Raw genomic sequence first — 24,067 nt, 5'->3', positions numbered from 1 at the left:
AAGCTGTAAGGATTAAGTATGTTGATTCATAGAAAGTACTCCGAACAGGACCTGGTACTTAGAAAGCAAAACGTCGTTAATGACTAAAACACTATACAAATAGAAGGCATTATAGAAAACATAATGTTAGAAGCAGATTGGTTTTACAGACATAAATGTTAGAACAGAAAGGGTCCTAAGAAATCATTTAGCCCAACCCTCTTATTTAAAATGAGTAAACTAAGGTTCTTAGGGATTTGCTCTAGGTTGCAAAGAAAATGAATCATAGAGTTGGGATTCATACCCACAAGTCTTATTTGTTACCAAGTTTACTTAAGATGGGTTTTTTGTTTTGTTTTCTTTTTTTCCTTCAAGAAGAAGGTTGAAGAAATTAGATGTTGATAGTACATTGAGATGTTTGTTGGGTCCTCAGTGTAGAATTGAATCTCAAAGCTGAAAGTGAATTTAGAGCTTATTGGTTCAACTCTACTTTGTATAAACCTCTACAATATCACTAATTAAATATTTACATTGGGGGGAACTTGTTGATAAAGTAGTCCATTCTATTGTTGTACATTGCTGATTTTTAGGAAGGTCTTCCTCATATTAAGTCTAAAATCTGTCTCCATGACTGTCACCCACAGACCTAATTCTTTAATCTAGAACTTTATGGACGACTACCACCTGATCCATCTGTCTCCCCCAGATGGTATCTATAAGCATTATCTGCTAAGAGAGATCTCAGAATGCAACCCTAACCTCTTTCAGTTAGTGTTTTCTCAGTCCAAGCTGGCCATATTCAGTAGCACGAGAGTGAGATGAATGGCAGCTGTGGTAAAGGAAATACAAACAGGCAGTCACAAACTGTTAAGGAAATGCTAAGCATGTGTTAAAATTCTGAAACATAACCTTAAACTGCTGGGAAAGCAGAGCACCAAAGAGACTGACTTAGTGAGTGGCAGTAAAAAATGGCATGCGTTCTTTGGAGCAAAGGCAGGCCATAATTTTCAGAGTTGCAAATACCAGACTTGTGTGTAGTAATTGTATTCTCTTATTAAATGACTTGGAATGTTTTTTAAACATAAAATAACCTGTAACTTTTTTTTTTTTAAAGATTTTATTTATTTATTTGAGAGAGAGAGAATGAGAGACAGAGAGCATGAGAGGGAGGAGGGTCAGAGGGAGAAGCAGACTCCCTGCCGAGCAGGGAGCCCGATGCGGGACTCGATCCCAGGACTCCAGGATCATGACCTGAGCCGAAGGCAGTCGCTTAACCAACTGAGCCACCCAGGCGCCCAACCTGTAACTTTTTACTTGAACATAAGTTTTATTAAAGAATAGTAGTACAAGGGCACCTGGGTGGCTCAGTCGGTTAAGTGTCTGGCTTCAGTTCAGGTCATGACCCACAGGGTCGCGAGATCCAGCCCCACATCGTGCTCCGCACTCAACGGGGAGTCTGCTTGAGATTCTCTCCCTCCCTCTCCCTCTGTACTTCCCCTTGCTTGCACTTTCTTTCTCTCTAAAATAAATAAATCTTAAAAAAAAATAGCAGTACAAGTATTACATTTATTTATAATAAGTATTTTTAAAAATTTATTTAAGTAATCTCTGTACCCAACATGGGGCTCGAACTTAAAACCCTGAGATCAAGCATCAAGTGCTCTTCTGACTGAGCCAGCCAGGCGCCCCCAAATATTACACATTTAGTCTAGTAGAAAGAGCAAGGACTTTGGAGTCAAATTTCGGTTTTTCTATTTTACTCGCTCATCATATTGGAAAAATTATCTGCTCTTTCCAGAACTCATTCAGGTTTCTCATTCATGTAAAAGAGACTGTACTACAATAGGGTTATTCAAGGATTGAAGGATATAGTCTCGTACAATAAATAAAATAACTATTATAATAATTACTATTAACACTGTGGTACTCAGTGAAAGTTAAGTAAAGGCCCAAGACCTATTCACTAAGAAAAAAGAAATCATTGTGTAGAGGTTTCTTGAATTAGTCAAGGAAAAGTTTGTGTGATGCCCTTAAGTGCAACTTTAATATCTGACTACTTAGATGGATTTGCTGTGTCAAGTACAAAATGGCAGAATGACTTTTAAACTAAACATTTGTTCTAAAGTTTTTTGAGTAGTTAAGCATTCATTTTTAGTTTAGGTCTGTTAGCAAAAATACTGTGACTAGTACAAAGAGCTATTGTAATATTAAAAGGAAATTACTTAGAATTCATGGGGTTGATCTGGACGTGATGGCCTCTGTGTGCTTTTCTACTTTTTGAGATTCTAGAATTTCATTATCGGTTGTCTTGAAAGGAGCTACATTTGAGGTCTGACTGCTTCTCATGCCTATCACTCACCCCAAGGAATTTGGAAAGCATTTTTTGAGTATAAGTACATAACTTGACTTCCTCATTTTCTTTCTTCATTTTAGAGAGGAGAGATTGAATTTGAAGTAGTTTATGTGGCTCCCGAAGTGGATTCTGATGATGAAAATGTAGAGTATGAAGATGAGAGTGGACATCGCTACCGTTTGTACCTTGATGAGTTAGAGGGAGGGAGTAATCCTGGTGCTGGTTGCAAAGACACAAGTGGGGAAATCAAAGTGCTGCAAGGTAAAAATGACTCTAAAAGTTACTGTTCATGTATTTATTATTAATAAACTTTTAAAATACAAAATTTTAGATTTCTTCAGTAACACTGTTTTAATGATGGGGAAATCATCATTAACAGATCAAATAGCTCTCCTTTGCTTATAGTTTCATTGCATACTGGTCACTATGCCAAAATGTATATACATAGAAGTTCTCTTAGGTTCATTTTGGATTTTAAGACAAGTGTATTACCAGTTACTGAACTACAAATGATCCTTGAAAAATAAAAAATAAAAATTCAAGTTTTCTAGATTCTGAAACAGACTGATAAAAATGCCTTTTAGAGTAGATACATCTTACTGTCATCTTGCTGTTAATGTACATTCTTCTGTCATAATACAATGATTTGTAGACTAATATGAGTATGTTATTAGACCATTGTCTTGCAATTATTATTAGAATCAGGATATGTGATCTTGAGAATTTTTGGTTTAGTTCCTTTGCTATTATTTACACATATTGTAAAGAGAAATTCTGGCCCTTTCTTTTACATAGAGCAGTGGTTCTTAAATTGTGATCTATGAATCTCTGGGGGTCCCTGAGACCCTTCTAGGGAATTCATGAGATAAAAATCGTTCATAATAGGGGCACCTGGGTGGCTCATTCTGTTAAGCCTCTGCCTTCAGCTCTGGTCACGATCTCTGTGTCCTGGGATTGAGCCCTGTGTCTTCGGGTTCCCTGCTTATCAGAGTGTCTGCTTCTCCCTCTCCCCTCCCCCCCACTCATGTGCAGGCACGCGCATATGCTCTCTTTCTCTCTCTGTCTCAAATAAATAAATAAAACGCCCCCCCAAAATGATTCATAATAATGCTAAAACATTATTTCTGGGTTTTTTCCTGAATTGATATTTGCACTGATGGTGCAAAAGCAGTGAGGGTAAATACCTGCTTGCCTTGGTACAAATCAGGGCAGTGGTACTACTACTAAAGTAATCATTGTTTCTTTCTTGCCATCTACTCAGAGTTAAAAAAAAAAAGAGAAGAAAATGCCAGTTTCATGAAATAGTAAAACTTCATTTTATTAAATCTCGACCCTTGAATACTTGTCTTTTTCGTACTGTGTGTTATGAGATGGGAAGTATGCATAAAGCACTGAATCTGCATGCTGGTCTCAAAGAAAAGCACCTAAGTGATTAAGTAGCTAGCTGAACTGGCCGTTTTTTTCATGGAAGACAGTTTTGACTTGAAGAATGACTGCCAAATTATGGTTGTTCAGACAGTTTGGCAGCCATTTTCTTTAAAAGGAACAAAATGAGTCCATCACTTCAGGGAAACAACTGACAGTATTTAGTGTCAATGATAAAATTTCAGCTTTCAAGTGAGAATTAGAATTTTGTAAAACCTGTACCAATCACCATGAGCTTGACAGCTTTTTTGTATAATAAGATTGGTGGTGATGTTAATAAATGTGATTTTTTTTTTTTTGATATAGTAAAAATGAAACATGTCAACTCATGGAATTGCTACATAACTCAGTGATCTAATATTTTTCAAATGACCAGTGCATGATATTACAAAATCCTGCATGGGTAAAAGAGCCATTCAAACAGCAAGATAGACAAGTGGATTTTAACGTAACAGTGTGAACAGTTCATGGATATCGTTTCAAAATCTGTGGTTTCCAATTTTGGTATAGTATCAAAGAAGAATATTGACAGTTATCCGAAAAGCCTATTAAAACTACTCTTCCCTCTTCCAACTATGTATCTGTGTGAGGGTGAACTTTTTTATATACTTGTAATAGATTGAGCCAAGGCAAATAAGAAAATCCAGCTATCTATAAAGCGAGACTTTATTTATTTTTTTTTATTTTTTAAAGATTTTATTTATTTACTTGACACTGAGGGAGAGAGAGCACAAGCAGAGGGAGCAGGAAAGGGAGAAGGCTCCCCTGCTCAGCGGGGAGCCTGATGCGGGGCTCAATCCCAGGATCCCGGGACCACGATCTGAGCCGAAGGCAGACGCCTAACCAGCTGAGCCACCCAGGCGCCCCTAAAGCCAGACTTTAAGGATATTTGCAAAATTGAAAATAATGCTCCTCCTCTGACTAAATTTTTAGAAAATGGAATTCTTTCCACTGAGACAAATATGTTGTTTATGTTAACATTTATTAGGCTTATTTTCATTTTTAACAGAGTCATAATTTTTTTAGATTTCTCAGAAGTTTTAATTACTAATATGGTAAACATCAGTAACCTACATAACGTTAGTAAACCACATGAACAAAACTCTTTGGAATCTGCAGTGTGAAGGCATCCTGAAAACCAAAAATGAGAAATTTCTGGCACAGAGTTATATAGTGAACTAATGAACTAATGTTCTTGTGGTAAGCCTGGCTTTTATGAATTACCTACATGTAGACAGCAGTAGCAGTAGTGTTCTCCCCATGCATCTTGAACAAAACTATTGTGGCAGCATGTCAGAACTTTACGCCGGTGGGCTGCTTTCCCTCTGATTGCATTGTCTTTCACCCTTTCAACTATTTTCTGTCCGCATTAGAAGGCTTCTTCCTTTCCTTTTTTGCAGCTGAGGCTAAAAGACTTCTGTGTCACCTCTGTAAATTGCAGACCACTTAAAATGTGACTCATAAAACCAAAATGTATGCTCTTATGATTTATCACTATTAATGGATTCAAATCACAAAAAAATATACCCACTGATTATTGTTTAGCACACGTCCAAACTTCATAGCTCACTAAATCGATGACATAATCAACTCTGATTTTATTGGCAAGCCTAGTGTCTATTTTTCAGATTAACCAAAATTTGTTTTAAATTGTATCTGGACATTGTCTCGCCAACAACTTATAGCAGGAAGCTAGCATGTGCCTCAGTTCACTGCAGTTAAATAATCTGAAAGCGAAATGTAGAAGAAACATATAGTTGGCTGTTCATTATATATTTGTGTACGTAGAATTAACTGAATTTTACGATTGTGTGTAGTAATTCTAAGTTTCATGGAAAGTCTGGTAGGAAATTATATATAATTTTTTGATAGGTCCAATAGAGAATATGAAAAAATCTGTACAGTGTTTGATATCTGCCAGAAGAAGGAAGAATCCCTTTGTCAGAAATTACTAACTTGATTAATTTAGGGCCCCATTATTTGCCTCATTACTATTATTAATTATAGTGGGCATTCCTTGTCTTTGCTCAATCAAGTTCTAAGACTTTTTTTGGATTAGAAAGTATCTGCCTTTTTTTCTCTTTCTTTCAGGGTTTAATAAGAAGGCAGTAGCTGATGGACATGAAAATGGAGACCTAGGAACTTCAAGTGAAACTCCCGTAGAAGACAGTGCTTCTAAACTAGAGGATCTGCACAGTCTGTATCACAAAAAATCGTACTAAATTGACTGTATCTCTGGACAAGATTGTTGACCAGACTCTTCTGAGTTTGGGGCACTAGGGAAGCGGTGACAAAGACTATACAAGATCAAGGGAGGCTTGTAGCCTAAATGAAAGGCGGGTACCTCAGGGCTTCATGTGAACAATTCTAAATGCATAAAACTCCCAGTTTTCTGTGGTATACCATAATTAGCTATTGCATGTAAAGCAGCTTTGATTTTCGTAAAACTGTAAAGCACCAAAGCATGTGTTTCCCCAGGGGATATTACTAGGCTCTTAAGTACCAAATGAAGCACGACTGTTTTATTTGTCTCCTTTTCCATTTAGTAGAAGGACCGTGCTAACCGGAATTTTATAAGAAATAGCCTTTAAATACAAGAGAATAAATGAATTCATATTATATATATTCCAGAATGTTAAGTGTGGTATTTCAGAGATGGAACCTAACTCAGTGAATTGCAGAAATGTAGGCTTGACTTAATTTTTTTTAACTAAAAGAATGGCTTTAGGTTTTTAATTTATTTTGCATCCTGATATCTAAATCAGTTCTTAATGATCATTTATTGTAATGAGTTTGCCTTTCAGCTTTATTCAATGCAGTACAAAATAGTTTTCTTTAAGCAATCCTTTATCAATCAATGCTGCACTAGAAATACTTTCTCAAAAGTTACTGTACATTGTACTTTCTTGGTTTTTAAAAGAAATGCAGATGAGTATAAAATATCTGTCCTCAATTATGTTGATCTGTGTGCATGGTATTGGAGCATTACATTATTAATGTTTAGACTCCAATAATTTTTTTTCTGGGATCCACAAAAGACAGTTTTATACATTTTGAGTTGTTCATAAAGTTTGTCTTGTTGTGATAGTCTTGGTATGTAATGATACATTTTTCTGGCAGTAATAGCTCAAATTTATTTGTCAGTAAATTACATTGCATCTACACAGCAGTTTTCTCTCAAAGTAACTTATTTGCCAATCATTTAAAAAGCCGAGGCACTGGTGGGCAAGATAAAGTGAAGACATTTTGATGTAGTAATTGTTTGGGTTGGCTTTTCACCTCAGTGTTTGCTTGACTAAAGTGCTCTCATATGCAAAACTACAGATTTGTTAATTCTCTTATCCCAGGATTAAGCATGGAGGGCCTGCTGTCTTATTTATTGCTTTGCAGGTCATGGGTACCCTGCTTGGGGAAAGTGAAAACATTGCATTTAAAGAGGTGATAGTTTTGCCAGTATCACTGATTTTTTTTTTTAAAGGATATACATTTAAGGGGCTATTAAGTGGGGGACAGGCCTACGAGGCTTTTAGAATATTACCAGTATCTTCATGTATAATATTCAGGTGTTACGTGATATAGAACACATTTTTTTTGTCTTTCCTAGATGCACTATATATTTGTTCATAGGTAAATCTATACAATGTATATACTTTATTTGGTGGTTTTGCTATTTATAAATTTTATGTTTTAACTATTGCTCATTTATGGTTTGTTTTCGATGGTTTTGTTCATTTGTATATCACCATGTTAGTTTGTAATAGAAATGCACTTCATAGTGTATATTGTTACTGATATTAAAATACCTTGTAGCGTAACGTTGCCTCCCAGCAAAAGCTAGTATTTAATTGTACAACCAAATAAGCAAGCTACATGTTACTGTTTGCTCCTGACAGGCTAGGCCTCTTAAAAGAAAGTTTTTTCCTTATGCATTCCCCTTACACCAAACACATACCCCAGGCATGACATGAAATCTGCAAGGTGTAGTTGAGCCAGTATATTCACTTAGCCAAAAAAATTTCCATTGCAGTGTATCTGAAAGCATTTTTGTTGTGACTTGAAACCATGTTCTTGTTTTTTTTAAAACGCAGCCTGGGATGGGATGACCACGGCGGTTTTGTTTTTTGGTTTTTTGGGTTTTTTTCCAGAGAATATCCTTTATCTACTAGACAGAATCCTTAGGAGATCCTAGCTAAAACTTTTTGATTTTCGAGAACAATCTGAAAAAGTCCATAAAGAGTATTTTAAGAGCCTTGAATTGGCATTTCTCTGGAGACGCTATGTAATATGGATCATATGGGATGGTTATGACATAAACTCCTTTCAAGGGCTGAAGAGCAGAAGGAAAGATTTCCCAGGTAGTTTAAGATTGCTTAAGTCAGTTCTGTTTTCATTCCTGCTTCACCCTGGTTTGCGAAGTCTGCATGAGAATCCTGTTGCTCAGATGCTACTGTGAGCTTCCTGGCAGGAGTTTAGAAAGTACCTAGTTAAAAGTTCATTTTAGACTGGTCTCTGGGGGGATGAGCTAAGAATTAGAGACTGAATGAGAAGCAGTTTTTATATTTTCACATTTATAGGGAAGAAATTCCTAGCACCTAAGTTTCTAGGACAAAACCAAATAGAAAAGGAGAGAACTGTTGCGAAGCCATTACAGTTAAAGAGGAAAAAGAAAAAATCTACAAATGCACACACAGAGGAGCTGAGAAAAAATGTTCCACAGTATGAGGGTTGTGTGTAGGGGTGTGTGTATTTACAGTTTAGCCTCTAAAACTCTCTTCTACAGTATCTGTTAGGAATATGCTGGAGCAGCAACTTTTGGGTTATGAGGCTTGTTAAAACACATTTAAGAGAAATGAAAGGTTCTGAGTCTTTGTAATTATAACTGAATAGTTGTCAAAAGGTAACACAGCTTGTGCTTGGTGCTGGTTTTACTCCCCACACAGTGGACTTACTTTGTTTTCATGTTAAGAAACAAAATTCATTGATTCATTGATTCATGTGTAAGTCACACATTATTTGACATCTTTATTATGTATTCCACCATTCCACTTATTCAGTCTTCCACATAGGGTCGGCCTCAGATCTATAGGATTTATGACAAATGTATTATATCTAGTTGAGTTTAATATTTTTTTATTAGCCTGTAAATAAAGATGGCATCTTCTACATTAAAATGGTATTGATCTCATTTTTAAAACAACATTTCAAGTTTTTTGGTTTTTTTTAAGGTTTTACTTATTTATTTGACAGAGAGAGACAGCGAGAGAGGGAACACAAGCAGGGGGAGTGGGTGAGGGAGAAGCAGGCTTCCCGCGGAGCAGGGCGCCCGATGCGGGGCTCGATCCCAGGACCCTGGGATCATGACCTGAGCCCAAGGCAGATGCTTAACGACTGAGCCACCCAGGCACCCCAAACATTTTAAGTTTCTTTCCCATTAAATATTTTGGTTTATTTCTAGTAGCTTCTATCATTTGTACTAACAGCCATCAGGTCCATGCGAAGGCTGAAACCTAGTTACTATAGTGCAACTTTTTTTTTTTTTTTTTTTTTGGTAGGAATTAACTGTGTGATCATAGGAAATGTTTACTCTGGGTTAGTTAAAAACATGGTGGTTGGAAGGAACTGTCAGAGCAACTGTGGGACCAGCGTTTTGTTGAAACTTAGCAGATGGCAAAGACTCTAGTCTCCTTGGGTTAGTTTTATGTTACAGATTTTGATAGTCAATGTTCTCTAAGCGGATAATATTGAAACAAATTTAAAAACCGATCCTTTTAGATACCGTGTAAGAGGACATTCTTCCATTTTATCCTCTGAGCCCACAGAGTTGAGAAGTTTCCAAAATAGGTGTAAAATAATTTTTAGCAACATCTGTAAACATTGTTCTGTTTCTTTGCTTCAGAAGTTTTACATATGGTCACTTATAGTCAACCTAAGGACTAGGTGTAAAATGTGTAGGAATGCCTTTGCTTTGCTAAGGGTATTTGAGGTCAATCAGCAAGATAAACTTACAAATGGTATTTTACTCTTAGTATTGATGAATACAAATCATATTTCAGAAGACTACTTAAGTTATGAACATTTAGAAACACTTATTTTTTGTCATTGATTAACCTTGATTTAGTCCTCATACAATATGGTGTCTGTAGGTCAGCTTAAGCTCCCAGCTCAGCAAGCAGTTTGGAATGTTGTTCGATCTATGAAATTTAAAAGATTATTTACATTTTCACTTTTAATCAGTGTTCTATTTTAGGTGGTTTTGTAACTTTTTTTTTTTTAACTAAAAGTATTGCAAGTTACCATGCGCTGTTGGTGCTAAATATTTGTCCGATACTAAATCTTTTTCAGGTGTCTTTTGAGAGTGGTAGCCCCTGTGGCGGCGGCTAGGAGACTGCGGCTCGCAGACGTCCCGCAGGTGCGTGCAGCACAGGCACTCCGGGCTCCGCGGCTGCTGCGCTCTGAAACCCATCCCGGCTTCTCCAGCTGCTGCCCCCACGACAGGACCTTGCCTTGGCTTGAGGACTCCTGACGGTCTTGCCAGGCTCCCGTAGGATTACATTCTAATCTCAGTGGCTTCCTCCCCACCTTCCCTCCTGCAGCTGAGCTCCTACCTGCATCGGGGGCTGGTTGCTTCCGGCTTCCCACTAAACCCAGCTTCCTCTCTTATTGCCTCACCAGCATTGCTCCTAATAAATGTTACACAGCAGATCCCTTCTTGGTCTTGGTGTCTGCTTCTTGGAGGACCCAGGCTAACACAAGTGGACCAGGAGTGAGACGTGAGGAAACAGGTTCTTAGGTGAGGAACCGGCTCATCTCCCACCGAGAGGCTGAAGAGGAGGACCTCCTGATCGGTAAGTGGTTGGCATGAGACCACGGCTCAGTTTACTACGTATTTCATAAATGATGTCCCTGAACCTGTTCTCCTTAGAAAGGCCTACCTGCAGAGTTCACCTCTGGCTAGTATCCAGCAATTTGGATTTCAGGAGTGTCCCCCCTCTCCCATTCCCTAACTGATAAGGGTGGTTTACTGTGCCTGAAGCCTTTGTACAAACAATAAGATTTATGTTAAATGCCTGCTTTCCTTCTGGGAATCTGGACTTTGGATACATGCCAGGCTGAGGGTACCTCCGTGACTGAGGCCCAGTAAAAACCCTGGACTGCAGGCTTGCCCAGGCTCAGGCCGACTTCCCGGTGGACAGTATTTCATGTGTTACACATCGTTGCTGGAGGAATTCAGCTCATCCTCTGTGACTTAATTAGAAGAAGACTCTTGGAGCTTGTGCCAGATTTCCTCTGGACTTTGTTCATGTGCCTTTCCCCTTTGCTGATTTTGCCTGGTGTTCTTTCTCTGTGATATCATAGTTGTGAGTGCAGCTCTATGCTTAGTCCTGTGGGTCCCTCTAGCGCCCCCTCAGACAGTTACTGTCCCCATCTCCTCTCTTGGCTGCCAGGCCAGTAACTAGGCTCAAATCCTAGCACAGCCTGGCTGTGGATGTGCTGGGCCTGGTAAGGGAGAAAAGAGATGAGACCTCACAAGTGTAAGAATTAGCTAGCATATACTGCCAGGTGCCAAGTGCTACTAGGATTGGATTTGAGAGGGCTTGATCAAGGACTAAACTCTCTTGTTAAGACAAAGAATTCAGATTGGAAAAAATAATCCACACTGAAAACATAAGGACACAGAAAATCTGAAAGTGAAATGATAAAGAAGATACACTGGGCATATATTCCCCAAAGGCTAACAGAGATAATTATTCCTGTCAGAGAAACTAGGCTTCAAGGGGGAAAAAAAGCAGCATTACCAGGGATAGAGAAACCTACTTCAATTCTTAAAGCATCAACTCAGTACAAAATTAAAATAATTCTAACCTTGTATATATTAATTTAAAATAGCCTCAAATTATATAAAGCAAAAATTAACAGAACCACAAGAAAATTCTAAACAGCCATCACAGGATTGGGAGGTTGCAACAAAACTTTCAAAGAATTTGGGAAGGAAGGAAGATTTGAATGGCAAAAGTAACAAGATTGTAAAATCTGGCTCATAAATAGGAAGATAGATGAATGGAAGTATAAGAAGGAAAATTAGAGCCACAAAATATAAAATACACAAACTTGCAGTCTTTGCTTTGGATTGGTAAAATTTGCAATTTGTCAAAATGCCAGCAGGGGGCAGCACATTCTCCAAATATGCTGCTTCTGCCTATTAGAATTGGAAGATTTTATGAAGATTGTCAAAATACTTTTTATTGGGAGAATGAATAAACTGAGAACTAGAAAGTTATATTCCTTGTCCAGGGTTACACAGCTAGTAGGTGTCAGCCAGGACTCAAATCCCTCTCTTGATTCTACTTTAATAGGCCACAAAGGGAGAAAGGGAAATACAGATGAAACTGTCAGCTTTTCAGTCTTTCTCCCCCACTTATATATTTTTTTAATGGTGCAAGGTTTTATGGAGCCTAGGATTGATTAAGTTTTGATTTTTAAAAATGACAGTTGAGCTGGATTTGAATTTCACTAGGAATAGATTTTCTGCAGTTGGGTGACTGTTGACATTCCATGGCAGAGCTGCAGACTCTTGAGACGGGAACGTTCCCTCCCTCGCCCTTCATGTGCACAGGGTTCCCGTAGTCTTCAGGGAGCTGGGTTGCAACAGGATACTTGTGACATTTGGGCAAGCGTCAGTCTCACCATCAGTAAGGACATTTTTTTCTCTGCCGAGCGCCGTAACAAATGCATTATCTGCTTCTGAAAGCAGAAAAATTGAACCAAAAAAAAAGAAATCAACTAATTTTCAGGGGGAAAAAGACAACAGATGAACTGCTGGCTAAACTAATATGAAAAAGGAGAGTAGAGGCAAATGTACAAAATAAGGGAGAAATAACCATAAAAACAGAGGGAATGAATGGGTCATAAAAAACTATTTTAATTTTATATGAATAAATTTGAAAACTTTTCAAAGATAATGTAATTTACCAAAACTGAATTAAGTTTTGGGGCGCCTGCGTGGCTCAGTTGGTTAAGCGTCTGCCTTCGGCTCAGGTCATGATCCCAGGGTCCTGGGATCAAGTCCCACATCAGGCTTCCTGCTCGGGGGGAGCCTACTTCTCCTTCTTCCTCTGCCACTCCTCCTGCTTGTGCACTCTCTCTCTCAAATAAATAAAATCCTAAAAAAAAACAAAAAACAAAAAACCAACTGAATGAAGTTTTAAAATCTAAACAGATTTCCATGGAAAAAACTGTCAGTGCTGCCTCCTCCCAAAATTACCACAAATATATGGTTTCATAGGCAATGCTACCAAACGTTTAAAGAGCAGATTATTTCAATGCCTAGCAAGAAAAGAACCAAAAGGAGGAGAAAATGAAATTGTTTTTGTCAAGCTAATAAACCTGATGAAGACTGACACAAAGAAAATGACAAGACCTGTCTCGTGAAAGAACATTAATGCAAAAATCCTAAATAAAATGTTATTGATGTGAATTCAGCAGTTTAATGGACTCACACACCATAACTGTTTAATATTAGGACATCCAATGATATAATTAATCATATGGCTGGGTCTAGAAAGGGATCCTAGGCAAGAAAATCATTTGCTTTTTTTTAAGACATTTATTTGAGAGAGAGCGCACCGCAGAGGGGCAGAGGGAGAGAGAAACTCCCCGCTGAGTGTGGAGCCCAGTGCAGGGCTTGATCCCATGACCCTGAGATCACGACCTGAGTCGAAACCAAGAGTCGGAAGCTTAACCGACTGTGCCACCCAGGCTCCCCAAAAATCATTTGCTTCTAGTTCCATGGATGCTGAAAACTAATTGGTGAAAATCCAACACTAATTCTTGGTGAGGAAAAAAAGGAATGAACGGATGCTTTCTTAATATACACCTCAGTGTAATCTATTGCTACCCCTAAGCCAGCATCATGCTGAGTAGGGAGATACTGGAAACATTTAATGTGGTAAGGGAGGTATTGCCAGTGGAATTAAGTGTACATATAAATTTGGTAAAGGAGGTTGCAACAGCAATATTGGCCTACATGATCACATTCCCAGAAAAACTCGGAGAATCAACTAAAAACTACTAGAAACAAGGAAATTTAGTAAAGGAATAGAATATAAACAAATCAAAGAGGAAGAAAAAATACGTTTTAATATTTAAAAATACTTTTAATGAAAAAAATACGTCTGTAATAGCTAATACCAACATGGTGCCCACCATGGGTCAGGCACTGTTCTAAGGGTTTTACATGTATTAACCCTTGTAATCTTCACCGCAACCCCATGAAGTATATCCTACCACAGTCTCCTCTTAGAAATAAGGAAATGGAGTCAGAGAGAGATAAAATAACACTTTCTTGATCACACAACGATAGCAGAATCTGAACACAGGCAGTCCAGTTCCAGAATGTATACTTTTTTCCACCAAGGCTATACCAGCTCTTGATCTATAAAAGGAGGCCGGTGGTACCATTTCTGATGGCAACAACAAAAAAACACCTAAGCATAAATTAAACAAAAAATGTGCAGTACTTACACAAAAACCACTTAAAATCCCTAAAGGGATGCAAAAGGCGGCTTAAACAAATGGAAAGGGTTACTACGTTTTGTATGTATAGCCAGTGCATAACCACGTATGACCAAAAGTTACATCAGACAAGAATGAATGGGAGCTGAGGCACACGAACATGCCAGGTTAGATCACTCTTGGAAGAATGGGGACAGGCAAGGAGATGGCCTTGGGGTGTTAAGGGAGAATTCTTTACACTTGAGAGAGATTTGAACAACTTTATAGGCCAAGAGGCAAATACCAGTTGAGAGGGAGAGGTGAGGACATGGGAAAAGGGAATCGTAGGGGCAAAATCTGTGATGAGGGAGAAGCCAATGGGGATTAGGTCACCGGTGAAGGTTTTGAGCCCCTTTCCCGTTGACCCAGGACGGGAGACGAAAAGGACTGGCGTGGATGCAGTTTTCTGTAGGAAGAGGGCTAGACAGGCAGGTACCCGGTCTGATTTTAAGGACCACGAGGGGAAGGAGTGTGGCAAGGCCTCAAGAGTACGGGAAGGTGGGAGGAGTGGCACTGCTTTGGAACAGTTGCTGAGGGGCAGTTATCGAAGATCAGCTTGATAAGGTTGAGGAGTAATGGGCCCCAGGTAAGTGGGGAAGCTAGGAGTTGGTAAGAGCCCCGGTGTGAATAATTACACAGTGTTCTCCTGCTGCCGTGGTGGACAGGTGCAGGTGGTATGCTGAGGGGGACCTCTGTCGTTAGGGCCTCACGGTTTGGGGTTCCTGGAAAGACAGCGGCATGAAAATGCTGAGACAAAACAGTTCACATGCTGGATGGAAAGGAAATTCAACTTAAAAAGTTTAACAACCAGAGGAAAATGGTGATTATCTGGGCATCCGATATCTTCATGAGGTCAACGCACAGGTAGGGTGAAAGGTGAGGAATCCAAAGAACAGGAGGTTTGGAGCAGACAGAATTAGTAAGCTCTCTGAGCTGGAGTTCTTGCCGAAGGAGTGTGGACAGGAGTGTGGACATCTGTGCAGGGAGTTTCAGTAGAGTGGAGGTTACTAGAGGAGACGTCAAAAAACCATGCTGGACACTGAATTCTCCAGTGCGATCACAGGGAAAGAATGGAGAAGACCTTGAGCCAGGCAAAAGTCCTCAGCGAACGGAGAATGTGGCTTGGGGGACATTAGGTGCCACAGCGAGAAGAAAAGGTGGCAGAGCTAGGGGGCAGGAGTATCACAGAGGGAGAGGATTTTGCAAGCGGGAGAGAGAGTGAGAATGGGTGGGAAGTGGGTGTTGGGAGGAAGGTCTGCCCTGCCCCCTGGCCACAGCCAGTGCAGCTGTTGAAGAGAAAAGGCCACCTCCGCTGGAAAAGGACTCCAAGGGAAGTGGTGCTGGAGGACAGTTTTAGATTTTTTTTTTTTTTTTTTAATTGAGAGAGCGAGAGGGAGAAGCAGACCCCTTGCTGAGCAGGGAGCCAGACACGGGGCTCGATCCCAGGACCCCAGGACTCCAGGACCATGACCAGAGCCGAAGGCAGACCTTTAACTGACTGAGCTGTCCCTGGAGGACAGTTTCAGACTTCAGATTGGCTGGAAAGAGAGGAGTTAGTATTTATTGATCACCTACTGTATGCAAAAGACGGATATAAATTCATCTTCACGGCAGCCCTTGTATAATCATTTCCACTTTAGGGATTAAGAAGTGGGTTTAGAAATCACCAATGTTAAAGGATAAACTGAGGCATTTAAAAAATGTTAAGTTTATTTGAGTATTTATAGATTCTAACCCGGTGCTGCCAAACCAGGAGTGGTTAGGAGCACTCCACCAAAGAGGCCCGGGGAAAGACTTAGAGAACATGGGGGAGCAAAGAAAGGAAATTATCGGATTGGCTATAGCTTTAACCCTAGTTGGCTGTTCGTCGTTGGTTGTCCTTAGCATTTGATTTTGAAACCTTGCGGCCCTTACAGGTTTAGACTCGGGCTTGCTTCTGCAGGCCACCAGGGCATTAAAGCCACCTCAGGCCGGTGGCCTACTTGTTTAATTGATTGAGCACCAATAATGCGCTTGAAATGTGTAGTTAAAAAGATTAAATCCCAGGTTAAACCTGAGTTCTATATGGTTCTAAATGCTTTGCTATTTGTAATAAATACGCTATCTCCTGCCTGCTGGGGAGGCATCATTCCAGCAAGATGAGACGCAAACCTGTCTGTAAGTTCCTAGGGATGTTAGGTACAATAAAATCAGAGTTCTTTAAAAGGCCCCGCGAATCTCAAGAAATACAGGGCAATACCCAGGCATCAGAATTAAAGACGACACTTTAAAACAGAGTGACCAGCACTGGAGCTGAGGCTCTGAGCATCCTGGGGCTGTGGGAGGGTATTGGTTACTCAGATGCTGCATATGTAACCTTGAAAAGATAGGAGACGAGATTTGGAGTTTGGCATGACAGGGAGTTGGAACAGTAAAAGGATGAACCTAAAAAAAATCTGCCCAATAAAACAGACAACAAAGGATGAATGGCCCTGGATGACCAGCGAAGTCTCCCCCGAGAAATGAAAACCTGGGGCCTGTGCCTCACACGGTGTTGGGTCTACGTTTTTAGCACAGTCTAGGAACCACCGACCCAAAAGTTAAACTAAAAACTGGTACAGGGCTGATAGATTCCTGGTGTTAGTATTGCCAGATTCAGCAAATAAAAATATATAGGACATGAATAGTTTTTAGTATACATATGTCCCAAATATTACACAGAACATTCTTAAACTAAAAAAATTATTTGTTCTTTCTCTGAAATTCAAATTTAATTGGATATCCTGTATTTTGTCTGGCAACCCTACCTGGTGCACCTGACAGATATAAGCGCAAAACCATTCAGAAAGGACATTATCATGAGGTTTTTCACAGGGAGGGAAAAGCCCTGCTAAGGAAGGGCTCACAATAAAACATATGAAACCATATAAAGACACAAACCATCATGAACAAGAGTCAGGAGAAACAACAAACAGGACAGAGCCTCAAGAACTCGGCCCATTCATTCACTGAGCAAATATTTATGGAGCACTGTTCAAGGTGCTGGGTCTACAGGGAACAAAACAGACAAACAGGTGGGGTCTAGCAGGAGAGCCAGAAAACAGAAGCGGCGCCGTGTGGGACAGTGGTCAATGTTACGAAGAAAAGTAAAGCAGGAACGGAGAGAGAAAATGTTTTGGGAAGAACGCTCTTTTTCAGACAGGGAGAGGAGGAAGACCTCCTGGAGATTGAGTGTAGACTTGAAGGAAGTGAAAGCAGGAGCCCTACAGATCTGGGGGAGGAACTTTCTAGGAAGAGAGAGCAGCCAGCCCAAAGGTTTCAGGATGGGTGTGTCCCCGGCAGGTTCAAGCGACAGCCCAGAGGCTTATGTGGCTGGAGTGGGGTGAACAGAGGTCTGAGGGGTGACCCATGATGGAGGGGGGCAGATCACAGATTTGCCCTCGTCTAGTACAGGAGCCAGCAGCCCCAGGTGGCTGTTTACTTTTAAATAAATAAAGTTCAGTAAAATAAAAAATGTGTTCCTCAGGCAGTCCAGCCACATTCCAGCGCTTGACAGCCACGTGTAAGTAACGAGTGCCGCGCTGAGCAACTCAGACGATGTCGCTCTCACGGCAGAAGTTCGATGAACAGCGCGGCCAGAGCCTTAGAAATCACAGCACAGCGGCTCCTGCTCCAAATGAGATGAAGAGAACAGGACAATCAGAAAGAGAATATAAAATGATTAAAAGAAGGAATCAAAGCCCAAGAAGATGCCGAGACAGTGTAAAAAAGGGCAGATTTGAAAAAGAACCCACAGACCTAGACATGTTTTAGAAACTGAAATGAAAACCTCAGTGGTTCGATTCAGCAGATGCGACAGAAGATGGAATTGGTAAACTGGAGTATGATACGGAATCTTATACAGTGTTTCACGTGGGCCCGGCAATGCTTGAGAAGCTTCCGCTAATCTTCACACCAGGCATAGGCAGGTGGATAGTATTGTTCCTCCCCACAGAACAAGCAAGGAAATGGGCGCAGAGAGGTGACGGCTTCTCCTCCGGACAATCTCAAGTCTATGCACCCAACCACTGTGTCATATTGTCTCTCGGGAGTTTAGCCAGAACTCAGCACAGGTAGATAAAAGAGATGATAAATAAGAGGGACTAAGAGACAGGGATGGAAATGGAAGGAGGAGGTCCAATGAACATGCACTAGGAATTCCAGGAGTGAATAAAGAAAACAGAAGAGGCAAGTAGTTAGTGCAAAACAGGATGGCTGAGAATCTGTCACCGTGGAGAAAGAGGAATCCTAGGGTTCAAGATGCAGGAGTTGGTCGCAAGTAACATGAATACAAATGAACTCACAGAATTCACAGTCCACAGGCACACCACAGGCAGAGCAGACATCTTTACCAGCCTCTAGGTGAATTTATTCCTAGAAGAGGGAGAGCTGGGAGAGACCTGGGGTAGGAGAGGAGCGATCTGGGCGGGTGGGTGGTAAACAGTGGTGTGGTGCAGGCAGAGCGCTGGGGAGGGGGCCTGGGCGGGGCTGGACTGCTCTGTTTGGGGCAAGGACCACTAGCACGACTGTACTCAGCCCTAGCCTCGATTCGCAGCCTCAACTGTTCCAAGGTCCCAGCGAGCTTAGGCATGCTCTTTCAAGGAAGTACAGGGTGAACATTGCTCTCAGAAGCTTAGCAACTATTTGGTGCACGAATGAATGAGAGAAAGGCATTTTGAGAAAAGTGAGACCAACCCGGTTCCTGCACTGGGACTGCCAAACTGATGTATTTCTAAAAGGCCTCGCGGGGATGTAGTTATGAAAGGCTATCATGGTGACTCTAGTTGTGTCTATGACATAACTGATTTCATTTTCTGCTAAGATTCGAAAGCAAGTGTAATAAACAGATCATATCCTTTCTAGATGTTTTCTAGGCTGATTACAAATATTAATAAAATTTTAAATAGAAACAAAACCCAGAGCAGTTTCAGCAGCTTCTGTGGCCAGTGTAGTCTTGCTTGTCAGAGAAGATGTGTTGCAGCCACAACTGTGAGAAGTGACAGAATGCAAAGCCTCCCAATAGGACTTGATAACATAGAAGACACCAGACAATTACAATGATCTCATTCTCACCTTATCACATGTGCTAATGTTGCAAAACACTGAAAAAGGCATAGTATTTTCCGCTCTTATCCTCTAATTTGGGCTTGGCAGTGTAGGGTTTTATCAGACCTTTCCACTCAACCACCCCGTCTACACAGTGAGGCCACCCTGGGGAAGTGCTGGTCCAAAACAAAGTCCTGTTCTCCTCTCTGTCATGATTAGATCATGAGTACGGGGAAGAAATGTGATGGATGAAAATAACTTTAATTCACGGTTAACAAGTCTATTCCTGTGGACTAATACTTTAATGTTAGAAGGCAACATGCAGCCCACCGAGGGCCTGGATTAGACAAACAGCCAATTATAGAACAAAAACTTTGATAAATGTTGTCCCAACTAATTCTTAACTTGTAAGCCTTAGAGGAAGGCGCTTAACATCATTTTTACACAAGAAGAAACTGAGGCTAAGGGTTAGAGACGACAGACTGAATATACAAATGGATAACGGACAGACCAAATATAAAAACAGAACTCTGATTTACAAACCCACAGCAGTAAGCGCAGGAAAGCAACCCATTATCCACAGGAACCAGCCCAGAAAGCCAGCCCGTGCTAGAAGTCAGGCTTGCAGAAGTCAGACCAGGAAGCAAGAATGTCTGCTACAGTCAACTCCAAATCACTAAGATTTGAGTACTAACTGATAGCCTCTCTAATTTCTGTCTCCACTTCCAACCTACGGCTAAGCAGAGAAAGCCAGATATGGATCCCTAACCAGTTATCTAGTTAATCCATCCTACAGTTTCCCCAGGCCAACAGCCTCCAATCAAGGCACACCTGCAGCCCTCCCTCCTATTCCACCATGAAGCTTTCCAGCCCTCTGCTGCCCTTTGGCCTCTCTCTGCCAAAATGCAAGTGATGGTGGCAGACTCCCTTGCTATAGCAAGCTTGAAGAGACTTCACTTGCTTGGTCGGTCTTCATTTATTTCCAAAATAACTGGCTCAAGATCCCTCAGCTACTGTGCGGCTGGTCAGGGTCTGGAACCAAGACCTGTCTGACAACAAACCCAGCTCTTTCCACTGTAATCACTTGCCCTTTTAGGAAGGCTCAGCCTCAGAGGCCTTCAACAGCCTGGCCAGCAGGACACCAGTGAGAGGCAGGGGCACTGTGATTTGGCATAGTTTATTATTACAATTAGTATGCATATAAAACCACATAAACTCCACAAAGTAAACGGTTTATCCTCTAAAATACCCAAAAAGTCTGTCAACTTCCAACACCCTATTTTAATATTTATAGTTTCACAGAAAGTCATAGTTCTACAAACAGAATCACAATACATTTTTTAGGTAAAGGATTTTTTTGGTCCACATTTTTTGTTAAACACACACTTTCCTCTTTGGCAAAAGAGGGCAAATCGTCCACAGTGAACTCAAAGCAAACAGATTAAAAGCACTGAACATGAGGTACAGCTGAGGTCTGGGCTAATCTGGAATTAGAGACAACAATGATTTTGTAAGAAACAAAATCAGTTCCCAACCATCTCAGAAGAAAAAAGCTTTATGTAGATTTGGCCTCGGTCCCTTTTGTAAGAACACACCTCAAATAACTTTGCGTTTCATAGTTACAATGTGTTATTTTCTGAAGAAAGTCATGCAAAGTGTGGGCATCTGACCTCAGCAATATTTTTAATTAGGTACAAAAGCATCTGACACAGTAATTCAGACTGTAGTCACTGTGCCACCTTCATTCAGTTTGTTGGGAGAGCAGTTTTGGTTGCTGCTACGTCTCAGCACTTGGCTTTGCAGACAGTTTGAAAAGGTGGATTTGCCTGGGAAAGCCATACAGTATCTGCTGGGCCCGAGGTGAGGAGGAAGCAAAGTGGGATGAAGGCCCCTCAGGCAGGGAGGCCCCCTGCGCCCGCAGGAACCTCCTGCTCCGCGGGCGCCCTGACAGGCCACCGCACATCCCATCCCAAGTGGAGTCAGGAACAGGCAGCTGCTGAGGTGGTTGTGTGGTACTGTGTTTTGTCTTAATCTACAATCATAATTGCTAACAACCACCCTGGTGTGTTTCTCATGCTTCAAGTAATTTCATTCCTTCCAGAAGAATGTTAGCAATGCTTTTAGTTCTAGTTATCAAAGGAAAGGAAATGAGCCACAATAACAAGATTAAGTTTAAACAGACCTGCTGCGAACACAGTATCAGATAAAATAGACTTAAAGGTGAACATACTATTATACACGTTTTTGCAACAGCTGCATTCTCCCACTTAGCCTCTGTGCAGAAGTAAAATCTGATAAAGCGAACTTAAGTTACTTTAATTCATGTTAAATACAACTCTGTACAGATTGCACATTTTATACCAAAGCAGCTCAATATCACAGTTAGAGAAATGAAAATGCCCTCTGAGAATTTTCATTTTCCTAGCCCAACAAAACCCAACAGACTCTTGCCCTAAGGGTCAGAACAAAACCAGATGCACTACTTTGTAAACAGTAGGTGAGGTGGTCCCTAGGACTCCACCGCAGGATCCTATGAAATCTCAGGCACACCCAGGCGCACGCCGACACACACGCGAGCACACACGCGCGCGCGCACACACGCACACTTGACCCCATCTCCCGTCTTCCAGGGCCGCACACAGCCCGCCGCCCGGTACCGCAGCAGGTTGCTTTCACAGTGTGCTCACAAGAGAGCAGTCATGGCTGTGGGGCTGAGGGGTTGGAGGCAGTCTCGGGGGGCCGCGTAGGCGGCGCTGGCGGCCGGCTTCGCCCGCGGCTCCTGGTAGTCGGGGTGGACGCGCTCCGCGACCGGGCCGCCGGCTGTCGGCTGATCGTAGCCCGGACGCCGGGCTGCGGGCGCGGGGCGCGGCGGCGTCTGGTACGACGCGCCGCCGGCCGGGAGCGCGTGCGCGTGCGCGTGCGTTTGCGCGTGCGCCGGCCCGGGCCCCGGCGCGCGGTAGCCGCCCTGCGCCGAGAAGGCGTGCGCCCGCGCCGCGTGCCGCTCCACGATGGGCGTGGCGTACTCGGGCTCGGGGTGGGTCAAGGGCAGGGCGTACTCGTGGCGGCCGGCCGGCAGGGGGCAGTCGTAGTGGCTGCCGGCCTCGGCGCTCGGCGCGGCTTCGTCCGCCTCGGTGTCCATCGGGCGGAAGGTGGAGCCCTTCCTGGTCACGGTCCCGGTGCCAATCATGAGCGGCGGCTGGTAATCTGAAATCAGAAGCGCAGGAGACGCACCGTGTGTGTGCCACACGGACGCCCGGGCAAGCCGGCTGTTTGCGGAGAGGGGTGCTGTGCGGAGCCAACTCGGCTGAGTGCCTGCGATGCAGCAGGCAGGGTGAGGGAGCCCGAGGTGTGAAAGGCGGAGGTGCCACACCCAGGGGCTTACACAACCGAACTCGTGCGTTAGGAAGCCTCAGCGCAGCGCGGGAGCCTAGAGAAGGCAGAGATGACACTTCCCCACACCTGCGGGGTAAGGGGAAAACACCGCATGGAGCTCTCAAACTGGCTCCTGAGATGCCAGATTTGGGAGGTGGAACGGGAACGGTGATTCAACAACCTCTTAAAAACCTTGGGAAGAGTCGGAGTTTGATGTGGCCAGAGTATGAGGGACATGGCGTAGTTTAATGGAATACGAAGACCAAAATAGTAGGTTGGGGACTAATGATAATGGCGAGGGTAACGATAAAGCTCCCACTTATTGAGTCCTTACTCTGTGCCAGGCATTAGCCTAAGATATTATCAGTGAAATCCTCAAAAAAAGTACAAAGAAGAGGTAGCGACTATTACTCCATTTGACAAACGGAAAACGGAAGCAGGTTGAGATGAGTAACATCTCCAAGATCACCCAGCTGGCAGCCAGTGGAGCCAGAGGTCGAACTCAGGTTGCAGGTGTATGCTGTTAACCGTAGGCTCCTTCATAGAGTGCCAGTGCCTTGCTAGCAAGTTTGGCCTACTTCTGTAGAAACTACTGAGGATTCTAAAGAAGAGACTGGCACAGGTAGAGGTAACCTGGAAGCCGACTGAAGAAGGAAAGATCAAAAAATGAGAAAAAAAGGAAAAGTGTAAGTCACACACTAGGGGTCTGGCAGCAGCCTTGGAAAGGCCACCCTTTGGAGACATGACTCAGAGAAATGTATTACCAGCAATGTGGGGCGTGAGGAAAGAGGGCAGCCAAGGCCCCTTCCCAGGTGTTAAGCCCAGAAGCCTGGGATACACAGTTGGGAAGCCACTGGGAAGAGAATGTATGGAGCAGTCGTGGGGAGGGTTGGGAACAAGGGGTTCAATTTTGGGCCCACTGAGGAACTGGTGGCACTCGCATCGCAGGTAGAGGCGTCCAGCAGGTGAGAATTACTCACTTCTTGGGGAAAGCGAGGGAAGTCTGGGCTTAGCGACTGAGGAGACAAAAATGCAAGGAAGGGCTCTCTATTGGGAGCTCTGAAGCCGGCGGCGGTGGGGGGGGGGGGGGGGGGGGTGGTGAGACTGCTGAAGAGAGAGACTGTGGCTAAGTGAGGGGAAGAGCGAGACTCAGGGGCTCACACAGTCAAGGTGCCCAAGAAGGACCACACAGTGGGGGAGGGCAACAGGCTGCACCAGAAGCTAAAGAACAATGAAAGGAAGAGGACAGAGAAGGGGGTCTTTCCTCCCCTTGTTCTATCTACAGGGTAGCACTAGAATTGTTGGGGACCGGGGATGAAGGAA

At 42.4% G+C, this 24,067-nt stretch overlaps 2 protein-coding genes across 5 annotated transcripts in view; one reads left to right on the top strand and one right to left on the bottom strand.

Moving 5' to 3' along the window:
- The window catches only part of GOPC (golgi associated PDZ and coiled-coil motif containing), a 42,061-nt gene extending 33,133 nt beyond the window's left edge, over window positions 1-8,928 (top strand). For both annotated transcript variants that reach the window (XM_034990386.1, XM_034990385.1), the window contains 2 exons: window positions 2,413-2,593; window positions 5,849-8,928. In XM_034990386.1, the coding sequence (XP_034846277.1) occupies window positions 2,413-2,593; window positions 5,849-5,979 (312 nt within the window). In that variant the 3' untranslated portion in view covers window positions 5,980-8,928. The remainder of the gene's footprint in view (window positions 1-2,412; window positions 2,594-5,848) is intronic.
- Window positions 8,929-10,502: 1,574 nt separating this feature from the next.
- Window positions 10,503-24,067, bottom strand: part of DCBLD1 (discoidin, CUB and LCCL domain containing 1) — a 73,820-nt gene continuing 60,255 nt past the window's right edge. The window contains exons 14-16 of one of the 3 annotated variants that reach the window (XR_004676510.1): window positions 22,060-22,576; window positions 14,944-15,030; window positions 10,503-12,499 (exon numbers count right to left, since the gene is read on the bottom strand). Coding sequence is in view for 2 of the 3 variants with exons in the window: in XM_034990383.1 (XP_034846274.1) it covers window positions 12,903-12,918; window positions 22,060-22,576 (533 nt within the window). In the remaining variant the exon portion in view is untranslated. Of the gene's footprint in view, window positions 12,500-12,878; window positions 12,919-14,943; window positions 15,031-21,961; window positions 22,577-24,067 lie in introns of those variants that run through there. The other 2 variants (XM_034990383.1, XM_034990384.1) reach the window with 2 other exon arrangements.

Source organism: Mirounga leonina, unplaced genomic scaffold, assembly GCF_011800145.1.
Source record: "Mirounga leonina isolate KUSES-001 unplaced genomic scaffold, KU_Mleo_1.0 Mir_53, whole genome shotgun sequence".
Classification (NCBI taxonomy): Eukaryota; Metazoa; Chordata; class Mammalia; order Carnivora; family Phocidae; genus Mirounga; species Mirounga leonina.
The sequence above is the reverse complement of the archived record's forward strand: the minus strand, read 5'-3'. Positions and strand labels throughout refer to the sequence as shown.